The 22,892-nt window shown below is 44.8% G+C and overlaps 1 protein-coding gene across 1 annotated transcript; it reads left to right on the top strand.

The window, feature by feature from the left end:
* Positions 1–21,482, top strand: LOC119406022 (exosome complex component RRP40). Its single transcript, XM_037672866.2, has 4 exons — positions 1–257; positions 8,453–8,602; positions 12,932–13,086; positions 21,260–21,482. The coding sequence occupies exons 1-4, from the start codon at positions 78–80 to the stop codon at positions 21,456–21,458; spliced, it is 684 nt and encodes a 227-aa protein (XP_037528794.1). The 5' UTR covers positions 1–77; the 3' UTR covers positions 21,459–21,482.
* Positions 21,483–22,892: the final 1,410 nt, after the last annotated feature.

The following is a 22,892-nucleotide window of genomic DNA, read 5'->3' as shown; positions in this document are numbered from 1 at the left end:
TGTGTGTGTGTGTGTGTTCTCATGTGCGCGCGCTGCGTGCATAGCATGTGTTGCTGTTTTGCTTCGTCTCCCGCGAAATGTCTGTGAATAAGCTAGTTCTGCCCGGTGACGTCGTGGACGTTAGTGCGACCGACGAGAAGAAATGCATCGTAGGACCTGGGCTACGCAAGGAAGGCGAACGCGTCGTAGCCACTCGAGCCGGCATCCTGAAGCATCGGCGTCCGAACACCTACTGGGTAGAGGGACACCAGAAAAGGGTAGGACGACTTGTCGAGTCACCGGTAAAAAGGAGGTCTCACGCCTTCTACTCGAATGTCTACGCGACACTGAACTCATCGACATGTTGTAGCAGCTTCCTGAACAACTAAACGAGACGCATAGGCGGTAGTGATGCAGAACTATCGATGGTACTATCGATACTATCGATAGTTGGGTCACTATCGAACTGTCGATGTTAAAAAAAGACTATCGATAGCGCTGTCGATAGTATGAAATCAACCACGTGCACTCATTGCAGCATGAACTTGGTTCTCCGAGTGCGTGGTATATAGTGGAGCAGGAGAAGCAGGCTAAAGGGCAAGAAAGTTTACATGCTTGTGTTCCTTCACCAGAATGCTTGGCTGACACATGATAATTAAGTTGAACTGTTCAGCTGTAGCAGAAAAGAAGCCCTTACATGTGGTGGAGCTGCGTGGCTTCAAATTTATATTGCATTTTGGGATTTCAATATAAAAATATCAAGAACTAAGTTTTTTAACAGTAAAGTGTAACTCGTTACTTTTGAATATGAATTCATTGATGGGCATATTCCGCCATTTTCACTGCGGAAATAATTTATTCCTCTCGCCAAAAAAAAAAAATGGCTCATAAATAGACCTCTCCCTGTTTGCAAACAGTGTGACGTCACTGGCAGTGTCCCGCCCCCAAGTCCCGCCTTCGGAGCAGGTGCTGGTTGGCAAGAAAGTTCCGCCGCCGGGATCTCTCTGCATAGCAGCGCTGCGTGTGTCTGCTTTACTTCGATAGAAGTTTTTGCAAATTGCTGTTTTCTGAACTCACAGCTGTTAAAAGGAATAGCCACTGCCTATAATGATTCTGCTAGGTCAACATATGATTTGCTCGTCGGGGATGACAGCCATAAAAAAATCTTATGCTCCTCGGAAGCGAACGTTGTACATTTTCACGGCGACTGGTGTTTGGAGAAATATTAGCATGGCATGGATTAGCATGGCATGAATTTCCGTCGCGAAATCTGCACTGCAGTTTTAAACGATGTACAGCATTGGCGGCTACTGTGCGCGAGGTCACGGATTCGATTCTCACTCACGGCGCAAAATTCTGATCAGAGATGAATCAAAGAAAAAAAACGAAGGAAACACGCATTAGCCTGCGTTCGGTTAACAAATCCCCGTGAAAATTAAAGCAAAGTTATCCCCTACCGCGTTCCTCATAATCCACTGAGCAGTTAAGAGATGTTTAACACCAATAATTTAATTATAAATATTCTCTTGCGCGGTTACGTCGCTGTATCTGATGCCTACAACGTGTTTCCATACTTGCTCCTCTCCTTTAGACTTGGTACACAAACTCGGAATGTCACTTCATAAATATCGAGCCGTAAAGATAAGCTAACTAGAATATGACAAACAAGAATCTCCACTGCTTCCATTATGACGTATATCTCCAATAAAAGGCGATACGCGTATGGTTCTGGATATTCGCCGTGGTAAACCATACGTGCATGTTCCGCAATGCTAAAACACGCTGGTAGCTCATGCGTAGTCTCACCTTTCAGCACGGACACCATGCCCTTTCTTTTTTTTTTGTGCACGCAGCACAAACACTGAGATGCACGCACTTGCAGATCATCGCGTCAAATAAAATGTCCAATCCTGATGTTCCGTCGACAACCGGTCACTGCAAATTGCCCTGTTAGAAACAACGCGTGCCGATGTTTTCACAAACAAGATGCATCGTTATTCACACAACACACACCACACAATATTGTCAGTTTCAACGTCCGCAAATGTGAACCGATATCGTCGCTGCCTTTCAACGCACACTACACGCCACAGTAAACGCGGCACATTTTCGAAGACGATGCCGCTGTTCCTTGCACAAACCACCACGTGAGTTCACTTCTCCAAGGTAAACAACCAGCAGCGTGGCAAATTTTTCGTCACACAGTCCACGACACATTTATATGTTCTTTGACACATACCACAAATAATCTTGGAACAGAAAGATTCAGAAAAAGGTTCCAAAGAAAAAAAAAAACGTGCGCCAAACATCGTGCGACTGTACCACGCTGAGCCGGCAGCGGGAATATTTTGCCAACCACCCGTGGTTGCACGTGCGCCGAGAGGTCACGTGACCTGACGCACGGGGAGTGAGTGACGTAGGCTGGTAGAGGTCTATTAAGCGAACTGACTATTGCTTATAGGTTGTATTCACATGACGTCACCACGATGCTGTGAGCAGCGCTGGCAACTATGGTGACGCCGTCCTCCGGGCGGTCCGCCATGATTCTGGCCACTGTATGGCGTCTGTGCCGTAGTGCTACGGTCCCTAGGGACCGTAGTAGTGCCCCACACTGTGTGTTTTGCTTTATCTGGGATTTGACAGGTGCTGCCCTTTTAGGACAGGAATTGTTGCTGTGTACTAGCAACTACCGCAGGATAACCCTCGACGAACGCGGTCGAAAACGCTGCGAAGTGATGGGCGATACGCCTTTAATCAGTTATGAGCGCAATGCGCAAAAGCTTGGACGAGACGGCAAGGGAGCAGGTTGGAAAAGATTGGAGCTTTGCGTGGAAAAACTCAAGCTTTGCGGCGGTATTGAACCACTGTTCCTGGGCATGGGCGAGTTGCACTTCGACGTCGAGTGTGTGCCGACGGTGAAAAGTTCCGACATCAAGGATTCTTTAGGGTTGCTTTCGTAGCCTCCCGAAGACTTCGTGCCCAGTTGGGGCTGGTCTCGTCCACCAAAAAGGATGGCTTTCCTGCAAGTGAGTAATACAAGTGTAATTACAGATCTTGTAGTACGCCAGCGCCGCCTCTTGAAGTGAGAAGCAGTCACCGAGGCAAATCTCAGAGCAAACGTTTTACAGGAGAGACGTCGCAAGCGGAGCGAAAAAATGCAACTGCGCCAGTGCACGCTGACATTATGTATTAGTGTCATTTACAACAATAAAAAATGCGGCTATGCAAACGTAAACACCCAGCCAACCAGATATTTAACTGCCCTTCTCCAAGCGGCGTGGTGACGGGACAACAAACACGGACGCTCTGAAGCATAAAATGCGTCAAATGTAACATTTGGAACCAAAATTTGTACTCACCAGCAATGAAATGAACGCTGCACACTTCGTAGTTAGTCCAACTTTTGTTGATGCGAGAGCGAACAATGCGGCGAACCACTCGGCACAACACATTTCCACAATTCTCGCGTTGGTTGTACATGGCTCCATAAAAGTTGACGCTGTCCTTTCGCCGTGACCTATTGCTACGTCAATAGACGGCGCAATTTACCATGATTTCAGAGACTGCAACAGAACATGGTCAGCTGCTGCTTCGCGAACTGAGGCACAGAACATCCACACGCACCGAAAGAGCTTCACGAAGTGGCCAGGACCATGGCCGACGGAAGCGGAAGCAGCTCACGCCCTTCCCATCAGCCCGCGCGCCAGTGTGGGCGTGTCCTCAGTGAATACAACCTATAGTAGGCTTAATTATTCACAGCATAATTATTCACACCACTATCAATAGTATTATCGCTACTAATATTACAGATGGTACCATCAGTTGCACAATAGGTAATACTATCAATAGTTTATCGTACTGTAAATAGTTTGTTTACACGTACTATCGATAGTTAAAAAAAGAACTATCGATGCTGTCGGTAGTCAATTTACCGATAGTATTGCATCACTAATAGGTTGTCCATTTGCCGGCCCATATTGCAATGCAACCCTGCGTGTAGTGAACACGGTAACAAAACCACTTTATTACAGTGTTAATGCACAGGTTTGGCCCTCGCTGCACAACTACGCAGAAGAACTGTTAGTCCCATGTTACAAATTAAGGGCTGATTGGGAATGCGAGGCATGGTGAACCCAAAATTAACAATGTCCTGGCATTGGTGCACTGATAGTGGTTAAAAGTGAGGCCCTCACTAGAGAAAGTTCTCCGTTATCTTACTTATACTAACTGAAACAATTAGCACACACGTGAAATCAGACATCTTGTGAGCAGCTGTATGTGACAGCACTCGTAACACAAGTTGGTAGCATGTTCGGCTGAGGGTGCCTGCCACCAGTGGTTGGGTTTGTTGATCAGAAGAATTGTTGAGGGCATATTTTCGCTTGTTTCCGTGTCACAGAATGCATCTAGTGTGCAGTGAGAAATGCAAACCAGAATACAAATGAAACGGGGCCTCTACGTAATCTCTCGCACACGATAGGCTAGGCCCATTGGGTGCTAGTGCACTTCAGACGAACGGGCACTGTGAATAGGTGTATGGTTTTGCCCATATTTTAAGTTCCAAAGGTGAACATTGTAGCAAGCAATCAAGAATAAAATGTAAAGGTACGCCACATGTCCACAGTCATGAGATAAGCCGAAAACACTGTCTGAAGTGCGCTTTTGAGGTCACCAAGAAGGAACCGCCTAGCAGACGATGGGGCGCAGCTGAGCATGCTTTGTAGGCATGCGCTTACCCTCACCTGGTTTGCAATTTTGGCTCTGTCATATGGTGCTGAGACACTGAAAGTCACCACTTGCACGCTTTAGTAAAGATTTGGGTGGCTGTGTATGTTTGTGATCACCTCAAAGCACCGTGTGTGCTTAAGTCTCACGAATTCGTTTTGCCCAGTCTTCAGTGGTTGCAGGATTACAGCAGGCTAATCTAGTATTTACGACAATATGATGACTTCAACTTCTTGGACACTGAAACCAAAACTTCTTTTCCAGTACTGAGTGTCATAGTATTAAATTCAATGCACCCTGACTTTTACCAGCATTGATTTTACTGTTTACTAGGTCCTAACTGCATTGTTTTTAGTGTTTATCACATCTGTACTTTAATTGTAAAACGCCAATAAAAAAAGATCTAGGAAATAAGAAAGCCCCTGCTTTCTCGTTTGCTCAGATAGGCAGATATGATTGCTATTTTCTATTTAGTAATGAGGTGCAGCATGCCTGCATGTGAGCGACATGCTTATATCAGTGTTTACTGACCGATGGAGGCGAAAATGTTTGAGGCCCGTGTACTTAGATTTAGGTGCACGTTAAAGAACCCCGGGTGGTCGAAATTTCCGGAGCCCTCCACTACGGCGTCTCTCATAATCATATCTTGGTTTTGGGAGGTTAAACCCCAGATATTATTACAGTGTTTACTGACGTCTATTCTGAATTCACCAATTTTCAGCTTCATTGGCCCAAGGAAGAGCTTAATAGCCTTCCAAATTTTGTGATACGAAGTGTGCTGTTATAACAGTGTAATGGTGTTTGATGGTTATCTGCCTAAAACTGCCAGCCATACTCTTCCTCATGACTACCACCTTTCTCAGCTGACCCTTGCAACCCCAGCGTATGTGCCTAAGGTTCTCTATATACAGAGCTGTACGTTGTCAGGCAAAACATGATTATTGTACCCTTAACATGTATCAGGAGAATTAAGTCAAATTCGATTTCTCCTCTAGTGTCACAACCACATAACCACCTTTTCTTTATTTTTTGCATTGCATGGAGTTTTGCGGTGCACGCGTGCTAGCTACCCTGCCTCAGGACAACGAAGTTATATCTTGTTGGGTTTAGTGAACTCCTGTTCACAAGTTGCGTACAGCACAATTGACGCTACATGGCTTTCAACGAACCACCCGACAAGCATGCCTAACTCTTTACTGCCATTATTACTTATTAATTTTTATAAATGTATTAGTAGAAATATTTGTACATTTAACCTGAAAAAAACCAAACTTCGGAATCGTTACACAGAAAAACCTGATTTCTCCTCGAATGTCAGCTCGAAAAATAGCACCAAATTTTGACCCCCCACCCCCCGAAATTAAAAGATATGCAAAACCCGACAACAAACAACCCTATCTATATACAGGGTCTGGCACAAAATGTACTAAATTTTGCTATTTACGACTAACTCTTGTGCAAGTCAGTACAACTCATACACAGGCCCTGTGGAATGTAGTGCTTAGTGTAATGGTCTGATTATTGGCAGTACTAAAGAGCCGTAGTTCTGTGTAATGCGCATGATGTCACTTCTGTTCAAGGTGTATATCCTGTCTGCATGCACATTATGTACTGTGAATTATTGGAGCAGGTATTTCAGTGAACAGTGCTTGCACAATGATGCAGCATTACCCACATGGACCGGAGCAACAGTTTTGTTGATCCTAATTCACCGTTCCTTCCTCTCTTTGTCGTGGCAGCAGGAAATAAGTGATAAAACCAGCCATTACTTAGTCTTGTCTTACGCTGTGTACAGAGAAAATGATATGTCTGAATTGAGTTGAATTGATTTTTGTGACTCGGTTGTAAAAATGACAACAGCAAAGTCTACTTTTGTCATTATTGTTAAAATTATTGTCTGTTCTGACACCACTCAGCATCCAGAGGCAACACCTAGCCAAAGAAAGTGTTTTCGTTTCCTCTTAGCATGTGGGCTTCTTCCGCTTTTGAGCACTGACATTGGCTATAATGCGTTGGCAATGACTAACGTTTAATGCTTTGAAAGCCAGATTGCCTACTGCAGTGTTAAGCTAAACACGGCTTTAACATGGTAAGCAGTGATGGTATGCCGAAACGTTGGTCTCAACATGTGTTTCGTGTTAAACGACATAAGTAGCTCATTTGCAATGGGTCTGACACGATTTCTTCACGCAAAGAACTTCTGTAACAAGGGATGAAAAGCATGCGACACACACAAGCGCCAGCTTCCAATAAAATTTTTATTATTCGGACACATTTATAATGGTAACTGAGTGCCTGTGCCACTCTGCTTCCACAAATCACGCCACCCCAAATTCAGTTGGAAGTTAGTGTATCTGTGTTGTATTCTTTTCATCCCTTGTTACACAAGCTTTTTTCGATAAGAATAAATCATGGAATACCAAATAGCCTAAAAACGCACAGTACTCTGTCTAACATATTACAGTCACGGCTGTTTTGTGGTATTGCACATGTGATTCAGGAAAATGTGTTGATTTGATGTTCCTGACCACAATAAATTTTAGACCTTGGATTTTCAGGCCTGATAGCTATCGTTTGGTTGAAATAAAATAAACACTTGCCTGAAATTTTTTGTTATAAGAAAATAAAATTGTCATTTTTTACCACTATCAGTTCCTTGTTCACACTTGGATGGATTAATATATGTACTGTTTATCGAATGTTTCACTGTACTATAAGGGTTCCAAAAGTGGACGTGAAGATAGACACTTCTCTGTTGCGGTTTCACTCTAGATAGGTGTCAATCTGCCAAGGCATTTGAGCATGCTTTGCCTTTTTCAATGTCTTTCTTCTGCTGTTGAACCTTTCCGTGTGAAGTTTCCACTCTTACCAGTGTAGAATGTGACACAGTTTATGCTTGGAATTTCATACATCGCCCCTGAGAACTTTGATTTCTCCAAGGGTTTCTTACCATGTACGAGTTGTGTTAGCTTATTCACTGGCATGTGGGTGAATTTTCATTGAACGTCGGACCATGTGTAGTGTTGAATGCATTTGGTGCAGTCGAAAAAGTGTATGGGAATACGACCAGTATAAGCACAGTTTTCAAGAGAACTGTTTATTTTCCTAGTAACAGTGAGTGTTCACTGAATGAATGGGTCTGTGATCATAATAATTCTACAGGGGCAAGCAAATGCCGACTAAGCACCAAGCAGAGATTTTCAGTGCAGGTAAATGACAATTATTTAGAAAGATTATTGCCCCCCCCCCTGATTCTTGCCTAAAAAGTTTCAGAGAACTGATGAAAACAAGTACGGACGATGTGACAACCCACTGTTTCACTCATATAAGCAAAGCTTTATGCTTGGAGTGCCAACCACACATGTTACAACCACGTGACAATATTGGTGTGGCAATGTGTTTGTTTCACCAACATTTCCACCGATTCAGGGTGCTTAGATTGACAGAGCAGCATGCATCGTATGGATGACCACTCACGATGGGACTTCCACCTTTCCTCTTGCCTCAAGAGTCCTGCACCTTCTGCAGTAATGCATGGGACTACTGAGATGGCTCGCCAATCTCTGAGCACATGCAGTACATGTGATCACTTCAGCTGGTGCATGCAATGGTCGAAGGGATAGCTAAGATTCTTAGGGCTTGTGCATTTTATCTGTTCAGGCAAGATACCAGAATGTCCCATTATTCCAATGAATGAATTTGTTTATTATAATTAAACTATAGCAATAATAATAAGTATCTTTTGCAGTATATTCCGGCAAAGGGTGACTGTGTCATCGGAGTGGTGACGGCCAAGGGAGGCGAGACAGTTCGCGTCAACATTGGCAGCAGTGAGCCTGCCACACTGTCTGTGTTTGCCTTTGAGGGAGCTACAAAGAGGAACAGGCCTGATGTGGAGGTAAGTCAACGAAAGGGAAAAACTGCACGTATACGTCAAGGACAGGGAAGGAACGACACACGATGCTCCGACTAACAACAATTTTACTGCCGCAAGGCAATATGTGGAAGAGCAGTGCCTGCTAGCACATGCGCAGTACACATCGTCACATCACCATGAGTGAAGAAAACATAAAAGAGAAGTTAAAAAACTAAACAAAATTCTTCACAGCTGTGAATATCGTCAGCAAAAAGATAAAAGTGACAGATAAACATGACGTTAAGGCACCCTGTTTAAGACGCTAATTTCTCTCCTATTAAGGGATTAGATAAAATCGACCCTGTTGACAAATTTCACGGTGTTTAAACATACAGGTGCCTTCTTTCTTTTCTTTTTTTCGTTCTTGCCAAATGCTGCTTTGCCTGTTGGAGTTTAGTGGCTGCTTCGTCCTACGTAGATGCTTTTTTTTTATTGTGATAACAATTATACGGATGCTCTAGGCGGGTTTTTGCCATCGCAGTCACTGTCATGTTCTGTATAAAGTCCCAGTCGATAACATTGTCTCGCGTGGCATATGTTCTACGTGAGAGTGAAAGTGCGCCAGTGCTGCGGACGAATGCGACTGAAGCAGAGATGAAACGAACTGGCCACCTCCGTCATGCGAAAGGCGCACGCCATAACATCACCCTGTGTGAGGGCCGCTATCGATGGCTCCTCAAGCAGAAAGGAAATGCCCGTCTTTCATTGCGCAAAGAACGCCTAGAGATATGAGCTGGAGGGGAGGGGGCTGCGTGCCACTGGAATGAGATGCATGAGATGCGCACTTTGACTACAGGGTGTCGTTGCCCTCTGACCATGTGCACTGCTTGACTGTGTGGGGCTTTCACTGGTTACTTCGCGTTGAAGCACGAAGAGAGGCAGCATGAAAACCGTTTCGCTCGCTGGAGCGGCCATGTTTTCTTACGTCAACATTTTCTAGGGGCACGTCGGATTGGATCTAAAGGACTTAGCTGCCGGCCTAACTTTATTCATTCCACTTTGTTGCTGCTGCATTCATCACTTCGCCCTTGCGGCTGAATTGTTCATTTTATTTTTTCTACACGATAACTTTCTCTCATTTTATTATATCTGAGCAGTTCTCGTCTTATTTTATTTCACGGTTGTAGTCTGAACAATCAGGCCTGCCACACTGGCTATGGCCAAGCGAACCTTACCTACCCTCTAACTTGGCCAAATTTTGTTTTAAAAAATTTTAGGTGCCGCTTCAGCGAACACTTCGTGACCTGCCATGGTAGTATTGCAGCTATGGTGTGTCACGCTTCCAAGCCTGAAGAAGCGCGTTTGATTCGCAGCCGCATTTCGATAAGGGTGAAATATAACCCGTGTAGTTTTTTATATTTAGGTGCCCGTTAAAGAATCTCAGGTGGTCAAAATTAATGTAGAGTCTGCCAATACGGCATGCTTCATATCATGCCATGGCTTTGGCACATGATACTCCGTAACTAAATTTTTTTAAACACTTCATGCTAGCACATGGAAGCTGATTCTTTGTTGTCAGCCCTTGCCAGTTCATGATGCATAAACACTTAATAAATCCCATCTCTCAATGTAGACAGATGCACTGATTGGCCATTTGCAGCCCTGTTAATTGAGACAAGACAGCAATGACATGGTCATTTATTTCACATGCTGTTGGAAATTATAAACTTTTTGTGTGTTCAGATATGACTTCTTTGTATGTGACATAACGGGTAAAAATATCTTTTTGTACTAGCTGATGCTTGAGATGCTGAGAATACTCTGAAAAGGTAGTTGTACTTGGGAATAGGGGGGGGGTCACTGTGCGAAAGTGACTGTTGAAGGGTTTGCGATATCTGAATGTGAAATGGCTTAGTTTTAGATAAAGTTGATGTCACTGAAGAAAGTAGATAACACATTTTTGAAAAGTTAGTTTTACTGGTCCTGCATTTAAAATTTCAATATATTCACGGTGTTGTGCGTACGGCTCCTTTTTTTTAATTACCTTTCAACCGAATTCTTAAATTGTGTTTCATTTCTGTCTCTTGTATGTTACGTTATTATGTTTTAATCAAGTAATGTTAATCAAATAAATTAATGTTTTTGATTTTATATGCATGTATTTGCATTGGTCTGTACTGTAGGTATTTTTACACCTGTTCATTACAATTTTAGCTCGCATTCAGAATGCTTCCAGTTTTTCTGTATGTTTCTAAAACCTAAACTCTTCCTTGCCACGGTGTTGTCATGTGGGGCGTAACAGGGTTTTCCAAGCTGCTGCATGCAGCTCTTTTCCTTGCATCCACTGCCTTGTGTGTTTAGGAAGAGGGAAGTAATGATCTTGTTTTATTTAATTTCGTCATACGCATGCATGGTGTTGTGAAAAGCTTTCTCATAGGTTCACATATTCTTACACCTAAGCCAGAGCGAAAAGCACAAGGAAAAGCACACTGTCATTATTGCTCAACATAGAATCTAGATTGTTGAGTACTGGCACGACCTCTCATCCTTACCACTGGGATTAGGGGCCACTTGCAGCACACAAAAATCTGTTATGTCAGTAAACTGCAAGATGACTCTGTCGTCCACTTAGGCGGAATTTAAAGGCCATTAATTATTGCAATGTACATCCTGCTCCCGAGACTGAGAAGTGTGTCCCCGTTGTCACACACCGAGATTAAAAAGAAACGGGTAGTCATGCTCTGCATAGAAAGCCTGATACAAATTGTTCCTAACACAGTAGAGCACCTGCCAGTAAACTTTTGTTGAATACCATTTAATTAGTCAGCAGTCATTATTTATCTAATTGCATAAGTGTTCTACTATTTATCAGAGGGTCAGTAAGGCATTTATACACACTTCTAAGGGTCATCTAGCTGCAGTATTTTCAGCATGCTAATTTGTAACAGCTGATAAAAAAAAAAACATGCAAAATATGAAAAAAAAAACTTGGCTACCGTATAGTATTTTTTGCTTTCTCTTTTCTTTAGTTGTGGCTGCCTCCAAGCCGAGTCAATGGCATTACTTTGTAGTCTGCGTTGCTCCTTCACTGCACTGCACTGCACCAGAACTTACACTACACCAGAATGTACTGCCGCCCATTTTTTTAACCTGAACGCGCGAGCATCGACTGCTGAGTCGATAAGCGCCATAATAGCGGAGCACAGCGGCGAAATGAACGACAATATGCACAATGAGCCGTCCTGTGCAGCTGTCTTCTGCTAGGCTGTTCCAGGAACCGGACAGCAACCCTGCTTCTTTTGAGCACCGTTATCGTCATCCTTTTTTGCTTTTCTGAACGCTGCCATCAAGTTATAAAGAAGAGATCGAGTGATTGCGTGTGAGATGAATGGGATCTGATATAGACCCGCTGATTTACATGCGTATCAGCTTTGTTTTTTTTTCTCAGCACTTTCCTGAGGCAACAAAGATATCTGCCACAGCAAGCCAAAAAGAGGGACGAAAAAGCAGGTGGGGTGGGCTCCGTTTCGTATAACAGCCTTGCAGACAAAAGCTGCACTGGACTGTTCATTGCGCGCATGCATGTATTCTCATTGATTTCGCTGCTGTGCTCCGTTATAAGGCGCTTATCCACTCGGTGATTGACGCTTGCGCGTTCCAGTTAAAGAAATGGGTGGCTGTACACTATACAAGAAATTAATGTGCTCGCACTACTTCCTAAAAGCGTTGTACTTTTTTTCCACATCATGCAGTGTAGTTTGTTCTAGTGAGCTAAAGTGCACTGTATGGAAACTGCTTCAGACTCTCGTTTGTACCTGTGACATCTCATGTTACCATTGTGCCTAATTTTCACAGCAAAGCTGTATGTGGCTAGGTTCTGGTGGAACGTGTCCGCAGACAAAAGACGCGTAAAACGACGATTTTTGGTGAACTGCTTAACTCCTCTAATCCAGCATTATTGCATTTAGAAAAATGGACATGGCATAAAAGTAAACGTAAAGGTGTATGATTTCGCCGACATGGCAGAATGAAGAGAAAAATTTTGCGTCAGAAACAAGACCACTTGCATAAGAAACGAACGTCATGCCAAATATGTATTTTCGAAACAACGTGGTTTCTTATGTACTACAGTATTTCATTTTGTGACCGCCACTGACCATCATTGATGAGATAAGATGCATTATGCGCAATAGAAACAGCGGCATCTTTCAGTGTGTGTCTATTCGCTCAATATAGTCAATAACAATAATATATACAAGTTTACTACAGCAATGTTCACTATACCAGACACACCACAGTCGCAACTTCGCTAGCTTCTAGCTTCACAGTAATGGAAGGGCTCTGAATTTTTTCTTTCTCCATGTGAACCAGGTTGGTGACATTGTCATGGCCCAAGTTCTGATGGCCAACAGAGGCATGGAGCCGGAGTTGGTCTGCGTGGACAGCTACGGCAAGAAAGGCATTCTGGGCGTCCTTCGCAGCCCCACAGGCTTCCTCATCAAAGTCCCCATCAACCTCATCAACAAGTTAGTCATTTTTACCTTTACGTACCAGGCACATTCTGTTTTGCCTAATCTGCCTACTTTTGTAATATAATACGTATAGTAGGGTCATTTTATGCCAAACATCCCAGCCATTCTGGCGGCCATCTCACATGTGCTAGAAAAAAAAATTGTGCTGATTTATTGGATTGAAAACAATCAATTGCTAGGATATTTTGGAGTGAAAAACAATTTGGTGACGTGGGAGCCTCCTGAATTTCACAGAATGTCGTCCGAGTGCTGTTTGTCAGAAAATTTATTCTGAGAGTATCGTTTCTCGTTTCTCACAATTTCTTTAACGAAGCAAACCTCCCTGTGTTTGCTTCCTCTGGGCCTGCAGTTTAGTGTGTCTACCTGCTCAATCTCGCAGCATATAGCGCGCTTCAGTAGTGCTCTGTCTTCGGGATCAGTGCACTCTTGGAGCCACCCCAAATCACCGTTAGATGTCTCGTTTAATGGTCTGTCCCCAACGGTATCTTGAATATCGCCTCATGGTCCCTGAGAAATCATTAAACACACACTGTACACTCATACTTGATACAACAAACAGCGTCACCCTCTCCAAACAATTTTAAAGAGGCTCAATCAAAGACAAAACCAAGCAAGGCAGAAATTCACAAGAAGATGGTGTCTTGAAGAGATGAAAAAACTTGGACAGCCGGCGTCGCTGGAGCCATCGTTTCGACAAGTGCGACAAGTGGTCATATCTTCTTCAAGCCAGCAACTATAAGTAGACTCTCGTTAAACAGAACCTGAAGGGACAAGGGAAATGTGTTTTGTTTAACGGGAGTTCCGTGTACTGAGAGGTGAACAGGAGGGCAGAATTCAAGTATGAAACCAATCATGTTAGAGGAAGTTGTTCTATTTAAGCTGCAGTTCCATTTAAGAGACTTCCATTTACGGAGAGTGTACCGTATATGTGCAATAAGGAAAGTAGAGGAGACTCACCATTTTCCATCATCATCCGTCTGTGCAAATGCGAACAAGGCAGAAGTTCGGGAGACGATTGAGGTTTGAAGAGATTTAAAAAAAAATTAGAGCTGTGCGAATAGCAAAATTTTGGGTGCGAAGCGAACTCGAATATTGAAGTGTGAGTGCGAATCGAATGGAATATTTTTCGAATATTTGTCGAATTTTTCTAGGATATTTTCTGAATACTTCAAAGTGAAATTGCAGAAAAAAAAGTTAGAGAGGATTCCTAAGCATATTCTTATGAGATAGCAACATGAAAGTGTTTCTTTTCGCTAGGTTGATGAAGCACTGACGGGGTAGTGTTTCATAGTTGTCTTATCAAGAATGAAGCAATGTAGAGGCCGAATTCTATTTATGCACATGATTTGGTGCAACCAATGTGTTGCCGACAACACTTTACACGTGATAGGCAAAGATGCCATTTCCTCAGCCTCTCCTCCTCTTTCAACTTCTGTGGAAGCCCAACTGATGTGGCGGACAAGGGTGTGCTCCCTTCAAGTCCGTAGTTCCAAATCTGCTTCGTAGACGTTGATTATATAAGAACATCTGAAATTTTGGATGCTAAAAAGCTTCGGCGTCCGATTTTTCGGACTTCCTGCCCAAAATTCAGGCACAAAACAGCATTAATTGAGCCCCCAACTCTGCCACATCTTTCATCTCCATGTTGAAACCAGCATTTTCTTGAGTTAATACATTTGCGACCGTAGCGGAGCCTGAAAGGCAGCTTTGCCGCAGTACGAGAGCGTAATGAGGTGAAGCATATTAAAAAAAATTTCACCATCTCCCACTAAAGGGAACCATGTGGGGATGCAAAGGTGCGCATGGGTCGACTTAAAGTTCCGTTCATCATGGGCACCTTGCCCGATGTTAACGCGTCTTTGCATGTGGAGCACACCATGAATTCACTGTAGTTGCTGTTGCTGTTACTCGTTCCGAACTCTTGTTGGAGCATGCCACGCTGGTTCATCGCGTGATTGCTGAGAGAGTGTTAGGGGGAGAGGCCATAACGTCTTACCCAGCCCCTTACACAGGCCTGAACGCACTAGCGCGTGCCAGCGCGTTATGACCAGGATACAATTCGTTGGTTCATCGCGCATCTGCAGAATCTTGTTCGCCGGCGCCATCACATGATTGTTGAGAGAGTGTAAGGTGGAGAGGCCACAGCATCTTACCCCTCTTCTTACACAGGCCTGAACGCGCTAGCGTGTGCCAGCACACGTGGTTTTGTCTGCGTTACGCCAAGCTAGGACAGCATACGGCAGCCCGGGCCCGTAAAGTCCTCTGCACGCATCATCATCAAGGCGGTTGAAGAATAAGACGAAGAAGACTTCTCCTTGGTGCGAGCACGCGCTCAGTATGTTACAGATGGCTATGGTAGGTTTTAGAAAGCGGACGGTCGCCAATGGAACTACGGACAAAGCCCAGTGCAAAAGCTGCTTCGCATCTAAAATCTGAAGGGGTCACTTTCAATCGGACGTTGACTGTATTTGTTTTTGGGAAGTTTGAATAGTAAAATTCCAGTGCGAATCGAATGGAATAGCAAACACTATTAGAAAAATATTCAAAATTTCGAATATTCGCACACCCCTAAAAAAATCCTTGAACAGGAGGTGTCACTGGAGCCAGCATTTTGACAAGTGGTCTTGTCTTCTACAAGAAAAGACCATGTGTTGAGATGTTGGCTCCACTCACACCTCCACAAGATCTTTCATCTCACTGAAATACTTGAGTGCAGTGGGTAGGGCTTAAGACTTCTAGTTCTTTCCTGTAGTTTATATTTGCCCAGCGCCGTTATTTTTGTCCCCTTGCACACCAAGACCTTGTTACTGACTTGATAGCATGGTGCAGCTTAACACAGTCGACTCTCATTAATACGAAGTTCACGGGGACCGCGAAAAACTTCGAATTAAGCGGAATTCCAATTAACCACAACGAATGAAAAATACATTTATTTCAAAGCAGTTTATGAGAAAAAATCTGTGATTGCCGTTTGCTTCTGTTTGCTGAATCCTGCGGCAGAAAGCAAGTCCTGCAGGCTGTATATGTGCCCGAGTGCTTCCTCGGCGTTGCTCTCAGCAGCGAAAAACCACTGCACGAGGGCAAGGCCTGCGGCTACATCAGCAGCCCGCGATAGTGGCTCACTCGCGGCGTCATCGTCGTCAACCTCAGTTTCGGGACTAGTTTTGCTGGGCCGAACCATCTCCACGATCTCAGCGTCCGACAGCGCACCGCACGTTTCTACCGAACTGTCAGTGTGGCAACGTACTCCTCGAAAGGGACGGCGCCGAGAGCTGGCAGGAGACCGTCGACGTGAAGCTCACTTGTGTCTTCTTCCCCCACTGTACAAGACGAGTCGTCATCTGCACCACTTGCAATGAGGCCGCACGCCCTAAAGCAGTTCGCAATGGTTTCGTCCTTTACGCAACCCCACGCTCGCGCCAGCATATGGATAGCACTGAGAAGGCTCACCTCATACTGACTTGCATTGTCCATACGCAACAGCATCCGCTCAAGAAGATGCTTCCTGTACAGTACTTTCACGTTTTTGATAATCCCCTGGTCCGTTGGTTGCAACACCGATGTAGTGTTCGCTGGCAGGTAAGCGACACGTATGGCACTCAAGGGCGGCATATTCATGTGTGCGCTGCAGTGGTCCACAAGGAGCAATACATTGCGTTTAGATAACGTGAACTTGCGATCCAATTTTGTCAGCCAATCCTTGAATATGTCTGCGGTCATCCATGCTTTCCTGTTACACGCGTAGTTGACTGGCAGCGTTTTCACGCCCTTGAAACATCTAGGCTTAGCGGCTTTGCCTATCACGAGCAGACGACATCGCTCAGTGCCCGTCATGTTCGCCGCTATCAGCACCGACACTCTTTCGTTGCTACGCTTCTCTCCAGCACAGTCATCGTCCTTAACCCCTTAAGTGCTTTATTTTTTTGAAAATTTCCGAACCAAAAGTGCCTATTTTTTTTTATTGCTGATTTCGAATCTGATTGTACTAAAAAGCAGCTTGTCGATGTTGAAAAAAATATTTGTACCATATGCTTAGTCAAACCAAAACACGAAATAACGCAAGGGGGCCTGTTGCAGCTCCTGCACCAAAATCGAGTTTCCTTTCTCAATGTTTTCCCGTTTTCTCCTTGCTTCCGACAGCAAACGAAGCACATTTGGAGAAACTGCTGAATATGTTCCATAAGGTCATCTGGCAATGACAAGTTGAAAGTCTTGCCTGGAATGGCCAAGAATGGAAAGCGAGGAGGCTTCACAGGAGAATTGTCCGCATCAAGTAGGATCCACTGGCGAGCACTCGCGATGTTCGCTTCCAAGCTGTTTTCATCATCACCGGAGGAGATGCTCAATTCGCCGCCTTCGCTGTCTCCACTTCTGGACACAAGATAAACATTTGTATCCAAATGATCATCACTCGAAGAAGATGAGGAAAATGAAAAGCCTCTTTTTCGTGTTGACAAGCCAGTTATGCATGGGCGACCGCCACCGCAAGCCATCTTTTCATGCAAAAACCGCGCTCATTCCGCAGGAGAAAAATAAACTGCCAAGTAAATGCTGCCATCTGGTGGATTACACGCTATCTAAGCTGTAGAAGAGCGCCTCTTGTCCTGAACACTAGAGGGGAGTACCTATTCCGCTAGGACGAGCTCTGCTCGTCCAAAGCAGTTTGGGGACAGTTTGGGCAGGACGAGCTCTGCTCGTCCAAAGCAGTTAAGGGGTTAAAGGTCAGTGTCTTCTCGGGCAACATTCTGTAAAAAAGTGCCGTCTTGCCAACATTGAAGATATCTTCCGGCCGATATTCTCCCAAGTATTTGCGAAGCTGATTGTCCCTCCACGTGGCACATGTTGCAGCGTTGACGGCAGCCCTTTCCCCGTTCACACTTTTAAACACCATGTCATGGTGTTGCTTGAAGCGTGTGAGCCACCCATCGGACGAAGCAAAGTTCTTGATGCCTAGCATCATTGCAAGCGATGAGGCCTTCGCTGAAACGATATCGCTGTTGAGAGGAAGTCTGTTGCTTCGCGCCTCCCAAATCCAGATGAGCAGCGCTTGCTCCAACTCGGGGTGGGCGCCGGTGCGCATTCTCTTGTGAGACATCTTGAACTGGTCATTTTCGAATGCGTCCAGTACCGAGCGCTTGTTCTTCAGGATGTTAGACAGGGTATTAGGCTTGATGCCGTATTTCCGCACAATATCTTGCTTGGCGGTGCCTCCTTGTTCAACTTTGAAAATTTTGACTTTCGTCGCCAAGTCAAGCGTCCGATAAGGCCCGCGAGTTGCCATAGTCGCGACTGCACCTAAAATGCACGTGGAGCTTCGTCGCATGTGGAAACGCTGAGTCCACTCACGGGGCCCGGAACCATGCCGGAACCGGAACATTCTCACTGCATTTGCGCAACTAGCCACTTCGTGATCTGCGGCGCTGCACGCAGCTGCGATGCCCTTGGGTGCCGGTCGCACACGCATTGTTTTGCACTTTAAAAATAGGAAATTTAACAAACATTACGATGTCCACCGGGAATTCGATTGAAAATAAGTTTGAATTGACCGAAATTTCAGACCTTAGCTTCTAATTACTGAGCATTTCTTCCTGTTGAATTGCTATGCAAAACTGACGGGACCCCCACTCCACTTCTAATTAACCGACATAAGTGACTTCGAATTATCGGGAGTTGACTGTACCAACTGTAGAAACGACATTTCCGTCCCTGTCTTTTGGCCTTGAGGGTCTAATCGCGCAAACGAGACAGGGACTAAAAGAAGAGATGACAACACACAGAGCGCAAACTACCAACAAAAGTTTATTTCCTGAGCACACAGTTTTTTATGCCCCACTCTTGCGCCCAAGATCATGAACCAACAAGCCCAACTGACAGCCATTCTGTCTTTTGGCAGACTATCTTTCTCTGCATGTGAGGGCAAGCTGATGGGTACGCCCAAGCTTGGTGCTGCTGTCAGGGTGTTGTGCTTTGGAGACAAGTGTGGACTGCATGAGTGACTGCTCCAAATTGTCGGTCCTTGTCCACATCTCCCAGTGTGTATTTTTCTGCCGTATGAGACTCATTGAGCCTTATTTGCTTTATGGTTTTTACTGTGGAATTGTACTGACTGGTCAGATCAAATTGGCTGTTAGATTATTTATATGGTCGAAGTTAACCCCACAACCACCCTTTCTGGCTACACTAATGTATCAGATGTTTGTGCCATTGTTTTTCAGTGTATCTTTTAGCCCTCTTGCAATAGTAGTGCCTTCTGCAAAGTCATCATATGCTGAAATAAGCATCAAAATGAAGTTAAATGAAGATACATCTATTACGCACGAGGTTCAGTCCATCCAAAGCACAACGCATGTTACTCTTTCTTAGCCACTAGTTGGCACAACTAACAAAAACAAGTTGTGTACACAAATGTGTACAAGTGCCTGTAGCGTTATAGAAACACGTAGTTATGGTAAATCATATAGGGTGCTCAGGCGTGTCGCTTTACTGTTGTTTACAAAGCTTAATATATTTTTATGTTCATTTAATACAGAAATATGAAGTCTGTGCTGCTTAGAAACTTCACCGTACAAGCACTGTAGCATTTTCTTATGTAGAAATCATACGACCAAAGTGTCAAGTAATATCAAGCGGAAGCAGGATTTGTGACGAAACTGCAGTGCTGCCTTCACTCAGTTTCAGTTTAGCAGTCTACCCATGTTTTACATTTGTGCAGTCATGAGCAGAACTAATAAGCCACTACGATCATGTATCTAGAACATGCCAGTGCTTTTGGCACGGAGCTGCTGAAGCTCACGTGACGTTAATTCTGGTTCAGTGTGCATCTGCATTACTATATTAATTCTTCGCATGGTCATTTGCCTTGCACAACACATGCTTGCTATCAATACAGGAATTCTACGCACACTTCTCTTGCTTGCTTATCTGGCTCAGTGGAGGTGAAAGTGGTTCACTGTGAATGGTGGAAGTGGTAGCGCAGCTTGTTGGACAGAGCAAACGATCATGCAAAGGAGTAATATATTAACGCTATGCCGTTAAAAAGCTCGTTTAGCAGAAATTCCAGTGTCGGCGTCGTTGGTTGTGAGCGAAAAATTATCGTCTTGTCCGCGACCAAAAGTCGAGGAAGATGCAAATAAAACAAATAATAAAAATCTCCAGGTTTGAGTGACAATCGCACCCAGGCTGTCTGCGTGGCAAGCAAGTGTTCTACCACAGAGCCACACGATTTCTTGAAACTGCTTCGGGAAAAAACACTATGTGAATATGTAGTGGAAGGAGTCTCCTTAACGCATGTAGTATTGCATGGCAGAAGTGCAGAATCGCGCCAGGCGTCAAAACGTGAACTGCGCAACGAGTGGGTGTTTTAAAGTCCACCCGTTACAATGCACTCAGACATGTTTAATCATCATCAGCAAAAGCATCAACACAGTGAGTAGCTGCGTAGGTTTGAGTGTTTCCTTACGGACGCATAGTGGGCCCTTCGCTGATTCGCAAAAGGAAGAATTATGGCGTAGTGGGCACTGCGCAACTGTACTTGCATTAGGCATTCTAGGATAGTTTGAAACGGCCAATGTTACGCGCACAGTCGTTCATTTTCTTACGGCACAGTTGAGACATGCACCGAGAACTGAAACCAGGCTAGCAACTAAGAAGACGATGCGCACAGGGCCCCATTAAGCTATCGCATTCTACTCTTGAAGGCGAAGCTCAAAAGTTCTCCAAGCTTTTGGAACATAGATGCTCACAGTGCTGGAATAAGAATCATGCAGCCTTCAGTGGCAAGGTGCTAGTTGGCAGTGACATACTTTTGGGCACTTGCTCGTAGGGGTCCATTACTTTTGCTCACAACTGTACATGCCCCCCCCCCCCCCTGAACACCCTCCCCCCTTTCTGAAGTTTTTTCTGAAGTTTTTTTCTTGGGAGGGCGTTTCAACTAACATTTATGTATATGTTTGTGTGTATAATGTGCACATGCCAAATTGAAAAACTTGGGGGGGGGGGGGGTTGAGCCTCCCCCTTGACTACACCACTGTAACACGGGGTGCCACTTAACCTGAGTCCAATTGTGTTTTCGGCCCTTCTGATGCATTTTGACTGGACAGCCTCTGATGTAAGCGTGACTTTTGGTGTAAGGCATTTGACCAAAACAGCTTTTCAACATCCTTTACAGGCTCCTGGCAAAAGACTGCTCCTTGCTTCAGACACTCGGCAAGCGCTGTCAGTTCGAGATTGCCCTCGGCCACAATGGGAGGATATGGGTGAACGGAAGCACCCTCCAGAACACGCTTAGCGTTTGCAATGCCATCCTTTCAGCGGAAAACCTCAGTGCTGAACAGATTGAAGACAGGTGTCACAGGCAGGGTACATAAAGGGTCCCCCAGGGCCAAGCATAATCTGTCTTTGTCTTGTTTGTCAGCGTGAAGAACACTGTCTTGTGTGCCACAGGTGTTTCTTGGAGATTGTTTTAGTCTCCTGGGGAGCTGTTCTCAATGTCTATTTCGGCGGAGCGCATTCAGTTAGTCAAGTAAATGGTGAGCCATGATGTCATCATCTTGAACACATTGGTGCACCGAACCCGCTCAGCACAATCCCAGCGTAAGAAGAAAAAAAGCGGACAAAATGTACAGTAACAGAACACTTCAACAAACTTGACAAGTCTGTCCTTGTATATGAACATGTCCTGTATGCTTGAGAACGATGCAGGGAATGCATACTGAGATTCACAGGCAGGTAGCCGGGTAGCCGCATTAAACCTCATTCAAGTAAAACTTTTGTTGGGCCGAGTTGGTACATAGCATTTAAGAAGACAACTTCAGCGCAAATCAAGACGGACCACAAAGACTATAAGTGCTTGTCTCTTCTAGTTTTTGTGGTCCGTCTTGATCTGCGCTGAAGGTCTCTTCTTAAATCCTAATTCAAGGGCTAACGCAATCACAGCATCAGAGTTCATGCACGGGCTTCAAGATTCATGTGGCCAAAGGCGAATCTCTGGAGGCTGCGTTCGTTGCGTCGAAGCACATTTCGTCTCCCTCATGTGTGTCGAGAGTTTTGAAAGCGCAGTGACATCGAAATGACGTTGAGGAACAAGAACTGAAAACGGGGCGGGCTGCTCGCCGAGCTCCAACCAATCAGCGGTGGTCGAAATGGACAGTCCATTAGATGGACATGTGGAAACAGGCAGACAGATGTCGATGCTGTGAGACCACAAATTACTGTAGAATGCCGAGCAAGTGCCCCTCTCCCTTTTTCGGGAGATCGGAAATAAGCGCCAGTGACAAAGCAAGCGCCCCCACCTCCCCCTCCTCCGCTGCGGCCACATATTTTTTTTCAATACGAGCATCGTTTGTGTAAAAGAACCACACGAATGAGTACACTGAATGCATATCTAATGTTGTTTATGAAATTCCGTTGTCGTGTGGCCGGTCGTATATGCGTCAAACCGGTCGCTGCTTCAATGGTTTGCCAGCAATGAGGGGGAATCAAAACAGTAAATAAATAAAGCATTTCATTAGAAACATGGATGGGCATTTTTTATCTTTAACGGCTCTCCCACCACCATCTTGAATTTCGGTCCGGGACCGAGCAAGCGCCCCCCTCCAAATCTGGTCGGATTATCCTTCATCGTAGGGGGGGGGGGGCGCTTGCTTGGCATTTTACGGTATGTATTTCGTCTGCAACCATTCACACAGATGCGAACAAGAACATGCGCCACCGTCTTGTGCTGGTTGCTTCGTCGTCATCGTCTTTTCGTGGACAGATTCTTGTAGTAGCTCGCGCTAGTGTGCTACAGGGCCCCCCTTCTA

The sequence above is a fragment of the Rhipicephalus sanguineus genome, chromosome 9 (assembly GCF_013339695.2).
Source record: "Rhipicephalus sanguineus isolate Rsan-2018 chromosome 9, BIME_Rsan_1.4, whole genome shotgun sequence".
NCBI lineage: Eukaryota > Metazoa > Arthropoda > Arachnida > Ixodida > Ixodidae > Rhipicephalus > Rhipicephalus sanguineus.
The sequence above is the reverse complement of the archived record's forward strand: the minus strand, read 5'-3'. Positions and strand labels throughout refer to the sequence as shown.